Genomic DNA, 19,462 nt, shown 5'->3' on the forward strand with positions numbered 1-19,462 from the left:
TTTTGTTGTTTGGTGGTTGTTTTTGTTTTGTTTTGGTTTTTTTGTGTACGCAATTAACTCAGAATGGCAAGGCTGCCTCAGATCCTGCATGGCATGTGGCACTCCCAAGGGGATCCCAGACACTTGGGGAGTTGCCGTGTGTGCTACTGATGTACCTGGAAAGCACGCTGAGCAAAGGAGGAGAGCTGCAGGGGTGTGGAGATTGGCAGGAGATGAAAACATCTGCAGTGATGAGAAATGCCCTGTGATCATCCCCTGTGCTGCACTGTGGGAGAGGCATGGGCTGGCTGCATCCCACTAGCTGGGACTGCAGGCAGTCAGGTCCTGCACGCAATTCAGTAACACACAGCATTGTTCTAATGGAGCTTCTTCCCTTCAGCTGATGATAGAAATTGGGTACAGGTCAGTCCTCTGCTTCCTTGCAGTGTTGATCTGAAATGCACCCGGTAGGGAAAAAAACACTTATCTTCACACCCTCTCAAGCACATTTCTGGTCTTGCTGATTTTCTCAGATAACTGAGGAGGAGGAGGAGAAGGCTGCAGATAGGCTGCTGTTCAGCTTCCTTGTGCTGGTGACAAAGCTGATCTCAGAGTGCAGCTTCATTCAGCTAACCAAGCATGCAGACATCGTCAGCCAGATCTGGGGTGAGTGTGGAGAGTTATGATATCTGTGCTACAGGGAAGATTCTTGGAGTGCCTTGGGTTTCTTCACACCTCAAGGGAAAGAACTAGATGCTGTCACACAAGGTTCATGTGCTGCAGAATTCTCATACGTGGCAGCTGCTGGGCAGCAAGAGTAAATTTTAATGGAAAAGGTTACGTAGCTGGTGAAAACAATAAGCCATCTGTCTCAGTGCTGAGAAGTATTTCCTATCCTCCCAAGAGCAAAGTCTTGTGAATGATGGCATGTTTGGCCATAATTACAGCCACTTTGATGAAAACTTTCAGTTCTTCCAGGAAAAGATTTCCCTGATGAGATCATGCACACAGCCAGTGATGACATGTGATAACGACACTGTAAATACTATGTGCCTGCCATCATGATAAGGCCCAGAGATCATCTGATTCCAGTGGTTTCTGTATGAGAGAGATTCTGCAGTGTCAGTCTGCCTTACTGTCACTTTGTCGACTTGCTTTCAGTTGCTTTATTTGCTGACAGCAGGAGTGTTTCTGGCTGGGTTCTGTCTTCAGCCTGCCAGGTGCCCTCAGTGAGAGACAAGGTAACCTTGGCAAGTTCTGGATTTGCTTTGGCTCAGCAGAGATCCTAGGAACAGTTTTATTATAATCTAAGCATATGAGCAGTTTGTTTCCTTCATTATTTTACTGCAGTGTATGCTGTGGTAGCTCTAGGAAGGATGCGGTGCTTCTTCTGCTCTAGCTGGCCCAGCTCCTGTACTGAAAGAGGTTTTCTCTCCCCTAGATCATGTCCAGTCTCACCTCTGGCATCCTCACAGCTGGGTGTGGCTGACAGCCACTCAGATCTTTGGCTTGTTGTTTGCATCCCACAAACCAGAAGACCTTGTCACCAAATGGAGGGAAAGGCAGGCAGTGAAGAGGAAAAAGCCTTCAGCAGAGCTGTCTGCATCCACATTCTTCCTGACTGCTGAGCTGGACAGAAAGGTGATAGTGTCTGTGCTGCTTCTTCCCCTGTGCCCACACCTGTTTCCTGCCTGAGACACAAAAATAACTTCAGTAGTTTTGTGTGCACGATTCTTAGTTATTTCTGTCCGCTGCCTAATCTCGATCACTGAAAGCATTTGAGCAAGTGTCTGTGCTGGCGGGAGGGGGCTTCTCTGGGGTCTTATTCTGAAAAACACAAAGATTCCCTTCAGGATTGCAAGATGGAGGCAAAACTTGTGCTAAGCCAGTTCACTGACATCCCTGGGAACCACCTTTGGTGACTGCACAACCCTGCTGTGGGGTTCTGCTGCTGGCTTCCTCTCATATCACAATTCCTTTCCTGTTTTGTCCCACCAGGTGAAGGAACTTGTGTTTGCATTCTGCCATCAGCTGCGCTCCAAGTTCCTGGACCAGTCTCTGGGAGAGCAGGTAGAAGCAGCAGCCTGTCTGGGGCTGTGGTGGGGGCACATGAAGCAGTGTCATCTCCTGGTCAGGACAGAAGTGCTGCTCAGGGCTCTGGTGTCAGTCTGCTGGAAGGGTGAGGGTGGGGGTGATAGACATTTTGGGCACCATGCAGAGCAAGACAGCAGTTCCTTCTGTCCAGCCCTTGCCCAGGGAGAGTCTGGCCTCTCCATGGAGAAGGGCAGTCAGACCTGAGCAGGCAGCCAGATCTCTGGTGCTGTTTCCCTGCTGCAGCACTGAGGTCTTGGCTGCTTGCTTGTTGGGAGCATTTGGCCCAGCTTGATGCTGTTGCTTGAAGGTTTGATTCCACTGTGCACCATCCTGTGGCATGGAATTGAACCCAGTTCACGGCCACTTACTTTTATAGACATCACATTGGCTCTTGGCTACCTTTGGTCACTGCTGGTGCTGGCACTGTGGGAACCCCCCAGTGACTGACTGCTCTGTTTTCACATTTCAGGTTATAAAGAATTTGCTGTTTGTTGCCAAAGTTATTTACTTGCTTGCACCTCCCTCAGAGGAAGGTGAGCAGGCCGAAGGAGAACTTGGCTGTGAGGTGGAAGAGCAGGAGGCTTCTGAAGATGAAGAAGAGAAAGATATTTCTGCTAAAGGAGAGGGAGAAGAAGATACAGAAGAGAAGGGTCGGCCAGCCACGTTGATATGGCTGATGAAGAAGCTCTCTCTCATGGCAAAGCGAGAAGCAGCATATTCTCCCAAGATCCCATTAAAGGTGAGAGCGAGATTAAACCAGCACTTTAATGCCTCAAGCACTTGCACGGACTCTTTGCTACCAAAGGCTGTTGGGAACTGATGCTGAGGTGAGGAGTGGTAGGTGTTGATGGAGAAACCAAGCATTTCAGGTTGGGATTCTTAGGAAGGCCTTCCACCAGTTTGCTTCTGCTTTGCTGTTGCTTCCGGATGGTGGAAAGGTGGGAAGCCAATGGCCACCAGTGTGCAGGGACAGAGTGCTGCCTTTACAACATGGGTGTCCAACCTTTTGGCTTGTCTGGGCCGCATTGAGTGAAGAGGAATCGTCTTGGGCCATGTATAAAACATGTAATATAGTTCACATATATAGGTACCAAAACTTATTTTGTTCTGGTTTTTATTAAAACAGAAGAAGAGGCAACCAAATGAGAAAGCTAGCAGATTGGACATGCATGCTTTGAAAGCTTGACAGTGCTACTTTTATGTGGATGGGGGAATGGCAGTGTGAAATTGTCAGGAGAAGGGGAGGCCATGTGAGTAACAGAAGAAACACTGTGATTCCCTGTGATGCAGAGGGAAAGGCTGAGCTTTTCATATCTTCAGCTGCCCTGGTACAGGACAGTGACAGAACAAGCTTGTTTTTAAAGTGTTACCAACTAACAAGTGAAGTTTTAGCTCATATGTTTACAGATCCCACGGAGCTGTGTCTCATCTGAAGGCTGTACTTGACTGCACTGAGACTTTATGCCAGCAGTGAATTTCTGACAACTGTCTGAAACACCTTGTACATTGAGATGCGATGTGCAGTGTTCTTGTAGCTGCTCACTTAGGCAGTTTCTTTCTTACCTGCTTTTGTGTTCCATGCACTCATTTTCAGAGGAGCTGCATCTTTAAGTTCCTCGGAGCAATCTCAGTGGATCTAGGGAAAGACAGAATCAAGCCATACCTTCCAACAGTCCTCACTCCTTTGTACAGGGAGCTGAACAGCACCTATGCAGAGCAAGGTAAGTGATATCCTTCATCATGGACTCCTCTTGTCATCCTTTTCCTCTGTTGAGGAATAGATGCCTTTAACAGTGAATTTCACCTACTTGCAGTTTAACCAAAATATCAGGAGAGGAGGAGAACGTATGACAGCTTGAACAAAAATGTATATGCTGACAAAGAAAGTCCTGGTGTTAGGCAGGCTCCTGTACATGAGCGGGTAAAGCTTGAGCTTATGTGGAAGAAGTATAGTGCTCAAGGGTGGACTCGTGGCTGCAGGACTGACTACTCAGCAAGGGGAGGAAAGGGGGTGCAGGTCTCAGAGAAGCCAGGACAAAGCTGCAGCCAAGTGTCTTTTTTTCTCAGTTGCCATATTAAGGTCTGCTGTGAGGATTAGGAGCTCTTTTGAAATAGAGCATCCTGAAAATGAACTTCAGTGTGTGTGTCATGCATATACAGTGACTGAAAGAGAACAAATGCTGCAGCGAGGGGAGGAGAGCTGTCTGCTACAGGATTGATGCACGCTGTGTGTGCAAGCAGGAATGCACCTATTGAATTTCACTCTCCAGGTCACTCTGCTCCACTCACTTTGTCTGAGCAGAAACCGTGGTTCCTCCCTGGGGACCCGTGTTTATTTAAAATTCTTAAGGAAACCTGAAGGTACATGAAGAAAATGAGAGCAAAGATTGCAGGGCAGCCTCAAAATTTAATTGCAGAGCAGTGAATCTGTGTGTGTGGCTTGTATGAAATGATGCTGGATGGAGAAAGACCAACTAATTTCCAACGATGGACTCCTGACTTAAGAACAATCTTACGTTGTTCATGAGTGTTTTAAGTCAGGCAAATGCAGTGTCAGGATAAGCACAGGCCATAAAGCAAAAAAACAGTTACACAGCCATACATTTAGAGTAACGTGTGCCTTGAAAGTATGTTGTGCATCTCTAGAGTGGATACAAAAGAACTGGAGAAAAGAAGAAGGGCAGTAATGGGGTTCTGGTAAGGAACAACTGACTGGCCATTATTTATAGCAGAGTTCAAAACAATGTAGCAGAGATTGGCAATGGTGTAAGAGGATAAAGAAAGATGAATTTCTTGCTTTCTGCGTCAGCACATGAAACACCACTTGTAGCCCTCTAGGAAGTCTGGTAGAGAACCAGCAGATATTTCTTAAGTTGCACCAGAGGAGGTTCAGGTTGGATATTAAGAAAAATTTCTTCTCCTAAGGAGCGATCAGGTATTAGAACAGGCTGTCCAGGGAGCTGGAGAAGTCACCAACCCTGGAGGTGCTCAAGAACCATGTGGAAATGGTACTGAAGGACAGGGTTAGTGGGGAAATACTGGTGGTAGGTGAATGGTTGGACTAGATATAATCTTGGAGGTCTTTTCCAACCTTGGTGATTCTCTGATTCTGATTCAGTTTTTGGAACTGTGCCTGCAGAAATACTGGGCAAGATCCATCAGTAGGAATGTCTTTAGTAAAAGGGGTAATTCCCTATTGGGTTCTTGGCTTTTACTCTGTATGCTGAAAGGATGAAGCTAGTTTATTTTGTTTTATTAGATCCAACACTGAAGAACCTTTCCCAAGAAATTATAGAATTGCTCAAGAAATTAGTCGGTCTGGAGGCTTTTTCGCTCGCTTTTTCTTCTGTGCAGAAACAGGCCAATCAGAAAAGAGCTATGAGGAAAAAGCAGAGGGCTTTGCAGGTAAGTTTATTCTGCTTCCTCTTCTGGGAAAACAGGGCTTTTCTAAAGGCTTGAGAGCCTATCAGGAGATGAGTGTGAGGGATAACTTCATCCTGAATTGAAAACAAGAAACTACTGAGAAAGTGATTAGGCACTGCAACAGTCTTGCCAGGGCAATGGTCACAGCCCTGAGCAGCCAGAGTTCAAGGAGCATTTGGAGAACGCTCCCAGACCAAGGGGTTTGTAGTGTGGTCTTGTGCAGAGCTAGGACTCAATCATCTTTGGGGACCTCTATAATGCTGTGGTTTTATTTAAGGTAAATAAACCTGTGGGCAGGTTTTGACTGATCCTGGTGCCCTGCTGTTTAGGTTACTTGAGCAGCAATAAATGTGGCTCTAGCAGCCAGAAGACCCTCATTTCTGAGAAGCCTTGGTGCACTGCCTGTCAGGCACACATTTCTTGGGAACTGTCTGACGTTTACAGTTTTAACTAACAAAGTATTCTTTTTCATTCAGACTGTGGCAAACCCTGACATTGCTGCAAGGAGGAAGCTGAAGAGACACAAGAATAAAGCAGAAACGAGGAAGAGAAAAATAGAATTCCTGCGCCCCAGCTATAAGGCCAAGAAACATCGCAGTCATGCACTGAAAGACTTAGCAATGGTGGAATGAAAAGTCTTTTCATTCCCAGAGGATTAATTTGTAAAAATGAATTTCAAGCTAATACTGTTGGGGAAGAAAAAAAAAAAGTATTTACATATTTTAATTGTATTTATTTGTATTTTTTTCCATGTCCTGTTTTTCATCTATGGTCTTAAATAAAAGCTTTCTAATAAAGCTTAAGGGTTTTTTTTGTTTTTGTGTTTTGAACTTTTACCTCATGTTTAAAAGATGGGTTATATGATGACTGCATTCGTGCCTGTGCCCCTCCTATCTTCTGGAGAAAACAGACTGCATTGACCTTGATCTGTCTTTCAGCTTTCCACAGCTGTAGGGAGAAAGCTGACTCAGTTCCAGCTAAGCACAGAGTATAGAAAGAACAGCTCAGGGAAGAGGGGAGTTAAGTTAAATTATGGCCGGGCCACATCAGGGTAGCAGGCAGCTATTGAAAAAACAGAAAAAGTGATGCTATGTTAACAAGTACAGCTGTTAACAACTGTACTTTATTGTAACTGTACCTGAACTGAGGGATGCTGAAGCATAACAACATCAGCTTAAGGAAACCTCCCGCAACATTCAGCCACGTCTGTTATAACTGCAGCTGAACTCAACTCTGCTTCTGCAAGCAACCAACGCACCTTTGAGTACAGCTGATCATTGTGGATTTTATTAGTGTTTTAATTACACAAATAGAGTAACCACACCAACTTCAAACTACCCAGTGAATGGAAAAAGAATATATAAATCCCTTTGCCCGCCAAAAAAACGTTCATACAAATTATTAAGCACATCTTTAAACACAAAGAAAGAAAATGAAGATCATAATGTACACAGACATCCACTTGGTTCAGTTTTCTATCTGAAGAGAGGCATCCACATTACATGACCCAAATGCAAACCTGCCCTATTTACAAGTACTTGTGGCCTGACCATACTTTACTGCAGAAAGAGAGATGCTGGACGTAGTTGAAATTTCTTGGCAATTGTCAGCTTTGTATCACTGTCTACTCTTCAAGGCTTCCACCAACCTAGGAAAAAGGGTAAACCAGTTTATTGAAAAGTCATTTCAGAGATGCCAGGACACCTGTAGGAGTAGCCCTTTCCACTCATGTGGACTCTTGTTTTAAGATGACTGCCGAGAGCAATACAGCCCTAGCTAGAGGGCACAGCAAACAGGCAAGTCTTGAAACGCTCATCTTTCTGTTCTCACAAGTACCAGGAAGCTCTGCAAACCTGCAATTCATACCTTGCTTTTACATCACACTTTCCATCTTTCTTCTTTACAAAAGAAGATGTGTTAAAAGACACCTCGCTAATGAAGCTAACAATCAGATTTTTACTCACCACTCCATTGCTTCATCAAGCCCAGTGCCTTTAGTAGCAGAGGTTTTGAATATCTGCCATTTTCTGTCCTTCAGTGCTGGTAAGCCCAGTGCATTTGCCATTTCTGTGGGAGTCATGGCCTGTTCCATGTCCTGCTTATTTGCAAAAACCACCAAAATGGCTTTCTTCAATTCTTCTTCCTAAGAAATGAGAATCATGCCAAACTATTTGCCAGGATTTTAAACTAAATTTATATATGCAGAGAAAACCCGTAGGACAAAAAGCAGCTTCTATCATGACTCTCCTCCAGTTTGCCAATTTTAGTGCATTACCAAAAGAACGACATCTATTTTGAATTCCATTTGCTCCCACATCACATAGAAGCACTTTCAAAACAAGGCAGATTTCATAACATAACAGCACTCTGTCAACAGGAGGCAGATTTAACAAGGCATACTATTAAAAAGCTTATAGCACTTAACACATCTTCCCTTTATTACTGTTCCGTGCACGTTCTTCAGCTTCACTACCCAGTAGGACACCACTGGAATTCCTTCAGGGCCTGATTTTCTACCACTGATGCACTGAGCAGCTGTCCTTGTGGACAGGCAAGTTTTCATGTGACCAAAAGGCTAAATGTAACCTACTGTCCAGAGAATTACTGTGCAGAAGTACAAAATACCTACAGCACATTGAGCTTGCTTCAGTTAGAAGTGCTGCACGGGCCTGTTCTGAGGGCTGAAACTTCACAACTGAACTGATACCACTGAATCAAGTTTCACACCTGCTCCAAGAACTGTAACACTTCATTTCCATTTCACTGATATGACCATCGTTCTCATTTTCTTACCTCCAGCATAGCAACAAGCTCTGATTTTGAAGTGCCAATTCTGTCTCGATCACAGCTGTCCACTACATAAATGACTGCATCTGTATTGGAATAGTAACACCGCCAGTATGGTCTGCAGAAGACAAAAAAGCCATTTGAAGGTTTAGCAGTACTCTACAGACACGTAATGAAAAACCAACCAGAGGAAGTAATAACTCTCTCTGGGGTAAAAAAAAAAAAAAAAAAAAAAAAAAAAAAAAGAAAGAACTTATCATCATGAGGTTATGAAAAGGACCAGAGTGGTACAAATAACCACCAGCAAAAACTAAGAGGAGTTTTTTTAAACAGCTAATTCATAGAGGTATGTAATTACTGAGGGTCACAACCATCTTTTTCAGGATTACTGCAGCTAAAAAGGAAAAGGAAACTAGCACTGCCCCTGATTGAGCAGTGTTCAAAGTGTGATCCTGAGGAGGGCACACAGAGGTCCTGCACAAACCATTACAATTATACATGGAATGGTTTGTTAAAAAAACCTCAAAGCTCACTACTCAAAAAAATTATTGCCTATGTTCAAATACAGTCTTATAGTTTTGCACTCTTAAAAATATGAATATTTAAATATAAACGTTTAGAATGCTGCCTAATTCCATGCTACACAAGTAAACTAGCTTTTCAAAGCAGAACTGTATACTAGTGAAATTAATTCACTTGTAGTCCAAAACAGAGGTGGCAGTAACAGAACCCTGTCAAACAAAAATGCTCTTTTGTCAACGAGCTGGTTTTAAACTCAAAGGAAACAATTGTTAGAACAGGCAGCTATGAGAACTTTAAGAACTTTGCAAGCACTTTTTACAGAAATTAGATGACATTTTTTCATTTTTAGACACATATTACCTTATGCTTGTCTGTCCTCCCAGATCCCAAACTTGAAATTTCAGATTCTTGTATGTCACTGTTTCAACATTGAAGCCAATTGCTGAAACAAAGTTACACAATTTTACTGATGATCCTTTTTTTTTTTTTTTCCCCTGAAATACACTTAGTTTAAAATCATGGTGCCTAAAAATTCTTCATGAGCAACATAGTCATGCTCACGTCCCTTGAGAAGTCACTCCACCCCAACAGGCACTTATGGCTGAAAATAATGCATCATAAACATATTACAGAGACCTGCCAACAAATGATAAAGTTGTTATAAATGAATATTAGTGTGCCTGAAAGCGTCAAAGGAAACAAAGCAGCAGCTTGCTTCCATAACCAAGTACACAACTGACAGCGATAGAATGCTAAGGAACATATCCTACATGTCAACACGAGATCTGTGGCCTTGAAAGACCACAGCAGACATTGCTCCTCAGCAGAAGGCTTTATATTGTGATATCTGAAAGACGGCAGTAAAGTTACAGCATATACAGCTGTCATTCTTTTCCCTGTCACCACAGAGAAACACAGAGCAGGAAAACAAACAAACGTGGACTGCCTGAAAGACCTGACCAAAGTCAATCAGTTCATCACAGTCACTCAGGAAGACTTCAACAGATGTGGCAAGGATTCAACAACCAACATGCTCTGTCCTTCATGTTACACCCCCATCTAGTTCATGTTACACTACAATTTAGACTAAATATTAGGAAGAAATTCTTTACTGTGAGGGTGATGAGACACAGGAACAGACTGCCCACCAAGGCTGTGGATGTCCCCTCCCTGGAAGCATTCAAAGCCAGACTGAATGGGGCTCTGAGCAACTTGGTCCAGAGGAAGGTGCCCCTGCCTATAGCACCGGGGTTGGAACTAGATGGTCTTAAAGGTCCCTTTCAACCCAAACTATTCTGATTCTATGATCTCAACCAGAAAACTTCAGCACACAAACCTCAGTGTTTGTTATATGTGGGTATGACTGCATGAACACTAGAACAATTGGTGAAATTAGTTATGTTTTAACTAAATATCTCCTACTATGACATCTCATACTGAGTTGCTACACTTTCTACAGAATGTAGAAGATAAGAAGAAATGCAGGTAGTTTTCTGTGTTAAATAGAAGTGCTTATATAACAAACTTAAGACCATTATCAGTAACAAGAAGTGAGAATCACAGAATCACCATGGTTGGAAAAGACCTCCAAATTCACCCAGTCCAACAGTCCATCTACCACTAGTATTTCCCCACTAAATCACATCCCTTAAATTAAATAGGTATGACTCATTGATGCCATCCTATGTAAAATTTGGTATGTACAGTAACAACAAACTCTAGAATTCACATCAGTGTTATGTTTAGAGACAAAAATAATCAACAGTCCATAGCTACTAGTTAGAGAAGCCTACCAATCATACTAACAACCTTGAGGTCAAATACTTTTTGCATTCAGTAGAGCAGCGTAAAAAGATTCCTTTTTGTTGTATTTCTATAGCACACCATAAGAGCGTAAGAGAAGTTCTTAAACATAAGTGCCAGACTGCAACAACATAAGGTGCATTTGTTTACAAAGTAAGCAGGTGTGAGTTCAGCTGACAAAGCTGACATACCAGAGCTAACAAATCAGCTGCGTTTAGTAACAGAAAGACTGCTTACTTGGAATGGTGGTAACAACTTCTCCAACTTGTAACCTGTACAGGATGGTTGTTTTTCCGGCTCCATCCAGCCCCAGGATGAGAATCCTCATCTCTCGAGTTCCAAACAAACTGGAAAAGATGGTGGAGAAAAAGCCCCCTACAAAAAATAAAAGCAGAACAGAAAGCCACCTCCACGTCAGCTGGCAAAGCAGAGGCTGTCCTTCTTACTGAACAGCAGCACATCTCTTACATTCAGAGAAAAAAAGGCAAGTTCTGAGTGCTGAACCACATCCTTCTCTCGTAGCCTCATGCAATTATTTTATCACAAATCTCCCCGGCACAACGAAGCTTGCAGCAGCATCGAGTTTCCTCATTGCGGTTAGTTTTCTCATTTGCTAAAATCTGAGCCATCTCCTCCTTTGTTTGCATCGGCCTCTGCCTTGTCAAAGCAAGAGACCACCACACAAGGACACTGCGGCACAAGAAAGCACACCTTCTGACGCCTACGGTCTCTTCCGGGACCACCTGCTTCTCCTTCCTTCAAACGAAGCGCAATTCTGCGGATGCTCACCAAGTCACCCCGCCGACAAGCACCCACCATGTCGGAACGGCGCCGTGAGCTCCATCGGCAGAAAGGCGGCACGCAGCTCCCCGCTCTGCGCAACCTCACGCCATTCTGCCACACGAAAACTCTGCTCTAACGCCACGTCCGTGTAGGTTAGACTCGCACGAATCGCTCAACCCCTACATTCGGGGTCTCCGCCTCCCTCACCGCTCCGCACTACAAGCACAACCCGGCCCACCGCGCACCCCTGCCCCGACGCCCTCACCCATGTCGAGCCGCTGCGCCGGGCCCTGCCCGCCTTGCCGCTCCTGTCAGCGCCGCCGCTCTCCTGCCCTGCCCACAGCTCCACGTCGCGCGCCGCGGCAGGTAAAGGAGGCGCCCTCCCACCCCGCTTCGCCGTTTCGACACGGGGGCGGGACGAGCTCTGCCTCCAAGTAAGAAGGGGGAGCAGAGCGCAGAACTACTCTAACCCTCCTGATACGGAGGTACGCGGGACGGGAAGAAAAAGGAAAGAGAAATAAGAAAGAATTTAAAAAGCGGGCCGAGGAGGAAAAGTGACGAATCTGCTGGCGCGGAAGCAGCGTATGCGGGAATGAGGGCGGTGCCAGGGGCGGTGCGGCGTAACCCCTTCCAACCTCCCCCTCCACATACGCCCCGCCCTCACTGCCTCTCATGCGTGCATGGCGGTACAAGTGCAGGTGTACCCGCGCTGATCGCTCCCGCTGTGACCAAATAAACACTCAACATCCGACTCCCTGTGAGATTCGCTGCACGGCAGCAGCTGCACGAAAGGCAGAGATTTGCGCTGTGTAAAATGGCGGTGGAAGTGCTATCCGTCCAAACACAGCGTTCCACACAGCGCTGTCTGAGCCACCAGAATCCCCCAGTTAGTTCTAATACCGGCTTTCTCATTAAATACAGTGCTTCCTGATTCTCACTGATGAATAAATAAACAAAACTGCTGCGAACCATCAGGCAAAAGGCAGCTCTGTAAATCATTAATAACCAGCAATTCTTACAGAACAGATAACAGCCCTTATCTGACAGCAGGGAACAACCAGCCCTGTGTGAAAGATAATATCAGCACACATTAATTCTGTGAAGTATAAAATCCTTAAGAATGTGAAACACTACATAGTGGCAGCACAGGATACAATTCACAAGGCACATGCAGAAGTGAGCTGTAAGATCAGTGTAGTAAGAAATCCAACCAGTCTCACGTTCTTTTTTACATAAGAGACAATGAGATATGAAAATCTCTTCTAAGAATAATCTATCTACCTACAGAACCAATTTGCCACTCAAATCTGCTTGCTCCCTCTTCAAGCACTGTATTCCGTCTTTGTACTCCTGTTCCTGCTGAAACAGCACAGAAATCTTTAGCTCTCCAAGCTGTAAGAACATAATCTATGGCTGTCACCTTCTGTGCCTTTCCTCATGGTTTTTTTTTTTCTTGTACCTAGAGTTCTCCAAAGAGAGGAAGCTTGTATCCACATCAGCTGAAAAAAGGCAGGGCAATGGGGAAGATAAACAAGCAGCTTACAGCATAAAAATGATCACCTTTCTCATAAAATCTGTATCAAAGAGTCCGATCACATTAAATGTGTGTGACGCAAGAACAGCATGAACAGACAAACCTTTCCCTTTTCTCTGAGAGCATCCATAAGTATGGTACCATCACAGTCACAGAACAACAACATTTGTTTCCTTTATGTCCTCCATTTGAATTCTTTCTTGCTTTAGTTCTTATATTAATCAGAACTCACTTAAAAATGATTCTTTATTTTTCAAGTTGGGAGCAGTAAGAAAGAATGCACAAAACTGATCCAAAGGGATAAGAAAAAAAAAGGTAATAAATGCTTTTTTTTTTTGGACATTGTTTAGAAAATGTGTCCTCTATAAAATCCGATGATCCAGAAGGCCTGCCCAGATACGCTGCTTGAAGGGGCAAGCTTCATCTATCAGTCTTTTAGGTCCTTGATATCCTTAGGAGACCACGGATACGTCTCACAAGAGCTTGAATAAAGGTGTAACGTGACCGAACCTTAGAATATAACCCCTCAATGTCCAGAAGCTTCTTCTGTAGGGATTCACCAAAACTGTTGGTGGTTTCAATCTGAAGCTGAGAAACAGAGATTTGTTTCAGTCAACAATACAAAATTTTATCATTCTGTTTATCCATCACCTGTCAACATCTGTCAGCTTTTTCACAATACTTTACAATCTTGAGGAATTAAACAAAACTTTTTCTTATAAAAGTGCTTGAAATTGCAAAAGATTTTGAACACAAGCTCTTTTTTTTTGCACAAACAGCAGCAGAAATGTCAATGGAGTATTTTAATAAAAATGATTTTTTTTTTCTGCTGCTTTGCACCCAATTAACACAGCCTATTAAATTTCTGTGAAAGAATAAATCACTTCTGTTGTAAATACTCACACTTTACAGTCTGCTCAATTTCTGTCACCCTTTCCAATGTTATTTTTCTATGGTCAGTTGCTGCTGACCTGTTGTAAACAGTTACAGAATCACAGAAAATTGGTAATCCTGCCCTCAAATTGAAAACCTTTCAAGATAACTGATGTTTTCAGGGAGCTGTTATTAATAAATACATACCACTTGTCTGGTTTATAAAAAAAAAAGTGATTCGTTTTATTTAAAATACTCTAGCTCAATTTTTCATTTTCATTTTATATATTAAGTCTTGAAAATGTGTGTGCAGCACTGCAAGTACTACCTGCTTCATATTTCCTAAAAAAAAGCGTGCAACACATCATTAGTTCTAAATTAAGTTATTTATTGTTGGTGTTACCAAGGTTGTTGAGAGATGGGAGAATTGTAGTCAGACTGCTCTCAAAAAAGCTGTATGGTAACAATGTGCGTTCTGTATTTTTCAGTATACTGTGACATCTCACCTGATCTATATCATGCTGACTCACTCGATTCAGTCCACTGCTGAAATCCAAGCTGGACTCTGAACCAAAGGAATCTAGTGATAGAAAATAAGAGGTTAAAATTATATTGGCTACTCAACACCATCATTTTCCCACACTGTCATAAATTATTTCAAAATGCAGTATTCAAAATTTGTTTCTAAACTTGCATATTAGAAATTAAAGTAACTTTTTGACTTATTTTCTCTAAATCACTGAGCAGCCATGATCACACAACTTTTAAGCAAAAGTTCCTCCTCGAGTCACTGATCTTTCTGACTTCTATCAAAATTCAATACATTCTGTCAAATCAACAGTGCCTGTAATTCTAACAAGCGCTTTCAAAAACACCAGTCTCCATTCTAGTTCTTCATTTTCTCTTTGTTTACAATGTTTTCATATGCATCGTTCTGGATCACCAGTCTGATTTCATTATTTGAACTTCACTCAGTTTGAACTACATAAATAAATAAAATAGTAGTTCATTTGAAGACTGCGTGTAATAGACAACATTCCAAAGTCTGTGGCTGAACAATACGTGTATCATCAATTCTTCCAAGGAAAGTCCAAACATACTTCCACATCCAAACAAAACCTCTTTATTAAATATAAATGGCAAAATGTTAATAGTAACAAATCAGTTTTTTAAATTTACCCATCAGTTTAACTCAAAGACATCTTGACATATCAGAAATTTTACCTTGCAGTCTTCCTCTCTTAAATGATATTCTGGAAGATAGCAATGAGTCTTGGGAGTCAGTAGGTGTGTAATTCAGTAGATAGTGTTCCAGATGACGCCAAAGAATGAAGAGACATGTTTCTATAATATCTGTTGACACATTTCTAAGTGAAGGAGTTCAAGTTTGTCTTTAGATTGTACATTTACTATATAAGCATATTTACACAACCATTTAGAAGCAGTTGAAGATATTACCTCAGCCACTCTAACTTCCTCCAGCAGCAAGTTCCCACCCCCACTGCTGATAATGAGGGCCTGGAATGGATCACATGAATCCTTACCTGCTTCTGTACTGGCTAGGATAGTTCAAATGACTGCTACACTTAATCTGAATGTGACTTGTAATGGTAGTTCAGTTGCAGTAATGTGTTAAAGCTGAGGTCGTAAAGCTGGAAGTGGCTGTACCAGCGACAATAGGTAAATCTGCAAGTGCACATCTTTTCTATGCTAGATTTTGGAGGAGAATTCTGAGCCTCTGCAACAATTATTTTGTGCAGTACTAGTTATTTCCAAAGAATTACTGGTAGTCACAAGAAAAAGCTTATGCACAATTCACTGTAACACTGGGAACTTCAGTTGCTCTCATGAGCATCTGAATTATTTTTCAGAGAATTTTTGCCAGCACACTTGTACATATGTGTACATATCAAGTGGGCCTCGATACTAAATTTAAGAGCTGGTCAGTAATAATATTGGCAATATTAACAATAAGTGCTTCATCATAATTAAGAAAAATCCTAGTAACGGTGTCTCTATGATGGGAATTATCACTGACCTCATCTTCCAGTCATAGCACTAATTAAAAAATACGTACAGCCTGAAAGTAGCAGAACAGTGTGCACTATTTTAAGTTTCTGTATTTCAAATTTTCCTTTTGTATGATGTGTTGTTCAAAGTTGTCAGAAATCTATGTTAAAATAACCTGTTCCTATTTCCCCGCATTTTTGGAGGGAATTCTTTGAGGTTAACTTCAATTTCAGAAGGATACAAGAACAAAGAGAAAGCAGTTTGGCTCGGTTGTTTATTAGCTTCACCAGACGTCGCCTTGCCAAAACATATTTTTGGGCAGTAGAGATTTTATCAACTCCAGCTGGCATAACTGATTGACACAGCTGTGACAAGAAGAGGAAAAAAGAAAATTATAGCAAGTCAGAACAGAAGGAAAGAATAATGAAAGAAATAAGCAAATAAAATTATTTACCAATATCTAGAACTTACTGTCAATCAGTTATCTCTTCAAAACTCTACACTTCAATTTTAACTTGCATAACCTTGCTTGCCAAAAAATGAATAAATTAACTGTATGCTCAAGCAACTTTTCTGTCAAGAAAAACGATCATTTGGTTTATCATTCAGTTTATTAGTTCACTGTGACAGTGTTTCTGTATGAAGTACTCATTCTCTCTGCAATCCCATCATCTGTAACCCAAGGTCTGATGCAGAAGTTACAGCTACCACAGCTACTAAACACTATACAAGTTGCATCTATGTAGTCAAGGAGAAACAGGATGAACAGTCCCAAAGTGTTAACAATGGTTTTCCAACATAATGAAAAATCACTCAACTTTTAACAAGTCCAGTATTACCCCCCATCAATTTTATGCCACCCATTCCATGGGTCCTTTTATCAACAGCGGAAAGGACCATGCAAAATAACTGGAACTATTTATTTATCTAAGATACTTCAGAGTCTCTGGTACAGCTGTATATGTTACAAGCAACATCGTCCATACAAAGTCAGCAGAAATGTTACCTCTTTTATTTCATCTGGTGGGAGTTGCTCCACATTCTGCAGTTTGTTAACACTCTGACGATGGCTATCATAGTAACTGAAGAAATCATTAGTGCTCTGTTTCAGTAGATAGATGATAATGCCCAAACCAGGCAAGCGCCAGTATGGGACCACTGGTGCTTGTGTATCTAGAAAAAGATGACCAAGTTATAATAAGCAAATTAGATTAAGAAAAATGGTAAAAATAAAAAATCAAGAAGTCAATACTGCTCTGTCAATAAAGCAGTGAAAGACATGGAAGCACTGGCAAGTCTGTGATTTATTTCTGTGCCAGAATTCATACAAATAGAAGTCTAGGCTAAAAGTTCTGCAGCAGCAGTACTAGAAGGCAGTCAGCAAAGTACTGAGTGTAACACATGAAAATGTAACTACAACGTACAGGGTACATTTCTTAACCACTCAACTGCATAATAGCACAGCCAAGCCTGTTGCCATGTATTGTAATGAAGACACTAAAACTAATCGTACGTGTCATAAATGAGGTCCTAGTTTTGCATAATTTAATCCAGCACAGTTGCTAAAAAAACAAACAAAAAAAAAACCTTACCTTCCCCTGTCTTTTACTACTTATTTATATCTGCTTTTTTTTTTTTTTTTTTTAACTCATGCACATATTTCTGAGGGTCCAATGGGAAGTGGTTTAAAAAGTATTTTTGGTTATATTTGTTTTAACTTGATTAGTTCCCTGATTTGGATTCATTCAAGGCTGTAAAACCATTTATTGCAGAATATGAAAATGAACAGCTACATCATTGACATGAAGCATACGTGAAGCTGCAGTCCCCGCTATGTTATTTTTTACTAGCCCAGATGTTGCTGTTCAATGTCCAAAAAATAGGAAGCCAAAAATCTCACCTTGACGAGGCCCATCTCGGTTGGTCGACTCTGACAGGCTAGGAGTGAACAGACAAACAGTGTGCTCAAAAGTGGGGGCACTCTGCAACATCAGCGACTCACAGTACTCCATCACATTTGCACAGATCTCAAAATAAAAAGAAGGAGATGGTATGCAAGTTGAAACATGGATAAAAGTCAATGAACAGCATTTGATTTTTCTTTGTCTCCGTTCAGTTGAATGTGATGATTCTCTTTTCTGACCAGTTATAGCCCTACTTCCATTTCAAGTCTAGGACTTACAACCTTATCCCTCTTTCCCAAACCTACTAGTCTGACAATTTCTGGTCACTCGTAACTCCTCTTGGGTTCTAACTTAGTATTCTCCATGCCCTCTGTATCCAGACTTTGTTTTGAAATTCTCTGATCAATTTAAAGCTTTGAAGTTGTCAGACTTTGTATCCAGAACAATAACGATCACTCATGCAAGTTTAAGTAACCAAATTTTCAATGACTATTTTCAATAGAAATTAAATCTGTGATCCTATACCAAACTGAAAATAGTGCAGAGCATTAAAACTAGTTAAAATCACATGAAAGTATGACAACAAAAGTAACCTACACAACAGGTAACATTCCATAATTTGAGACTGAATGTTCTTGCAATTTCTTTTGTCCTTACCTGTTGCATGGCCAACTCAATTTCATCTCTCTTGTTCACTCTGTCTCCTTCTGTGTTATCATCCTGCAGTTTAAACTGCCGTAGCCTGTCTGAACCACCAAATCGACTTAGAAGTCCTAAGCACTGGCGCTGCCATCAGAAACACACAGTTCAATTAGAATCTCAGCAAAGGAAGTGCATGATCCTCATCACTTTTAAAAGCAGAAGAGCAAGACATATCCCTTACCACACAATAGGAAGACAGAGATGCAAATAAAATTTTTAGAACTTCTCAAGCTACATTTGTATCTTTCAAAACACAATGCTTTAACTCACTTTTAGTTAAATTAAAAGCTAATGACAGCCTAAAAAAGCTCCTTAAGAGATGTGATTTAGGAGGGCACAACGTTGTCTAACACCTCTTTCAGACTGTTATACTGACTAGCAGCAATGATAGTTTAGGTTTATGTATACCTATTTAAAACACTTATCTACAAGAAGAAAAATCTGGATATGGAGATACTAAGTTGCATAAAAGTAGTAAAAAACCCAATTCAGTAGTTTCATAAAAAGGAAGAAAAACCTATAAATTTGGTTTTACTTTATATACAGCTGCTAAGATCATCACAGGCGCTCAAACTGGAAGTCAGTTTCATACAAAGTGTTCAAAAAGATACTGAAGATTAAACATTTACTGGTAATTGCTTTTAGGAAAAAGTCTTTTAATTACCTAATGAAAATAACACAACAAACTAAAGATAAAAGTTACAGTGACAGATGACTGATTTGCAGTTTTGCTCAGAACAGCTCTGTTTCAAATTAACCAATTAAAACTCCTCCTAACAAGAAACATTTCTGCTGTTTTGCATGAGTTTCTTGCTGATGCCAGATGGCATCTTGATGATGCCAGAGAGAAACAACTAGCCCAGCGTTTCAGCAATCATTTACATTTTGCTACTCTGCTTTAGGCTGGTCAGCCTAGCAGTTAATATCAAAATGCCCAGAAAACACATCCTCCTCTTGGCAACCAGAAATATTTGTCAGGGTCTCTGTCTACAGACAGTTTTCAAGGAATCTTTCTTTATGAACATCCTTGCTGATATGAATAGCAAAG

The 19,462-nt window shown here is 41.6% G+C and overlaps 3 protein-coding genes across 7 annotated transcripts in view; 1 reads left to right on the forward strand and 2 right to left on the reverse strand.

Moving 5' to 3' along the window:
- The window catches only part of UTP20 (UTP20 small subunit processome component), a 59,352-nt gene extending 53,059 nt beyond the window's left edge, over positions 1-6,293 (forward strand). For all 4 annotated transcript variants that reach the window (XM_010709539.4, XM_010709543.4, XM_085223942.1 and 1 more), the window contains exons 56-62: positions 513-645; positions 1,421-1,620; positions 1,978-2,049; positions 2,543-2,812; positions 3,668-3,794; positions 5,333-5,478; positions 5,973-6,293. In XM_010709539.4, the coding sequence (XP_010707841.2) occupies positions 513-645; positions 1,421-1,620; positions 1,978-2,049; positions 2,543-2,812; positions 3,668-3,794; positions 5,333-5,478; positions 5,973-6,128 (1,104 nt within the window). In that variant the 3' untranslated portion in view covers positions 6,129-6,293. The remainder of the gene's footprint in view (positions 1-512; positions 646-1,420; positions 1,621-1,977; positions 2,050-2,542; positions 2,813-3,667; positions 3,795-5,332; positions 5,479-5,972) is intronic.
- Positions 6,294-6,761: 468 nt separating this feature from the next.
- Positions 6,762-11,815, reverse strand: ARL1 (ARF like GTPase 1). 2 transcript variants are annotated; one of them, XM_010709549.2, is made up of 6 exons: positions 11,657-11,815; positions 10,846-10,983; positions 9,166-9,247; positions 8,290-8,401; positions 7,461-7,639; positions 6,762-7,144 (listed from the first exon to the last, which is right to left on the reverse strand). In XM_010709549.2, the coding sequence occupies exons 1-6, from the start codon at positions 11,658-11,660 to the stop codon at positions 7,114-7,116; spliced, it is 546 nt and encodes a 181-aa protein (XP_010707851.1). In that variant the 5' UTR covers positions 11,661-11,815; the 3' UTR covers positions 6,762-7,113. The 2 variants fall into 2 exon arrangements, with proteins under 2 accessions (XP_010707851.1, XP_085080223.1); XM_085224097.1 differs by lacking the exon at positions 11,657-11,815 and adding an exon at positions 11,235-11,600.
- Positions 11,816-13,157: 1,342 nt separating this feature from the next.
- Positions 13,158-19,462, reverse strand: part of NUP205 (nucleoporin 205) — a 45,235-nt gene continuing 38,930 nt past the window's right edge. Inside the window, exons 37-43 of the mRNA XM_085223957.1 lie at positions 18,370-18,498; positions 17,709-17,835; positions 16,815-16,981; positions 16,050-16,173; positions 15,023-15,151; positions 14,305-14,378; positions 13,158-13,513 (exon numbers count right to left, since the gene is read on the reverse strand). Coding sequence (XP_085080083.1) covers positions 13,361-13,513; positions 14,305-14,378; positions 15,023-15,151; positions 16,050-16,173; positions 16,815-16,981; positions 17,709-17,835; positions 18,370-18,498 — 903 coding nt within the window. The 3' untranslated portion in view covers positions 13,158-13,360. The remainder of the gene's footprint in view (positions 13,514-14,304; positions 14,379-15,022; positions 15,152-16,049; positions 16,174-16,814; positions 16,982-17,708; positions 17,836-18,369; positions 18,499-19,462) is intronic.

Source organism: Meleagris gallopavo, chromosome 1, assembly GCF_905368555.1.
Source record: "Meleagris gallopavo chromosome 1, MGAL_WU_HG_1.1, whole genome shotgun sequence".
Taxonomy (NCBI): domain Eukaryota; kingdom Metazoa; phylum Chordata; class Aves; order Galliformes; family Phasianidae; genus Meleagris; species Meleagris gallopavo.

Excerpts from the sequence above, each read along its gene's own strand:
- ARL1 (XM_085224097.1), bottom strand. The coding sequence starts at position 11,427 with ATGGTGGGTGCTTGTCGGCGGGGTGACTTGGTGAGCATCCGCAGAATT. Across the intron at positions 9,248-10,845 it reads AGTTGTTACCACCATTCCAA|CAATTGGCTTCAATGTTGAA; the intron begins GTAAGCAGTCTT and ends ACTTTGTTTCAG. Across the intron at positions 7,640-8,289 it reads AGCTTGTTGCTATGCTGGAG|GAAGAAGAATTGAAGAAAGC; the intron begins GTAAGAAAATGA and ends CTCATTTCTTAG.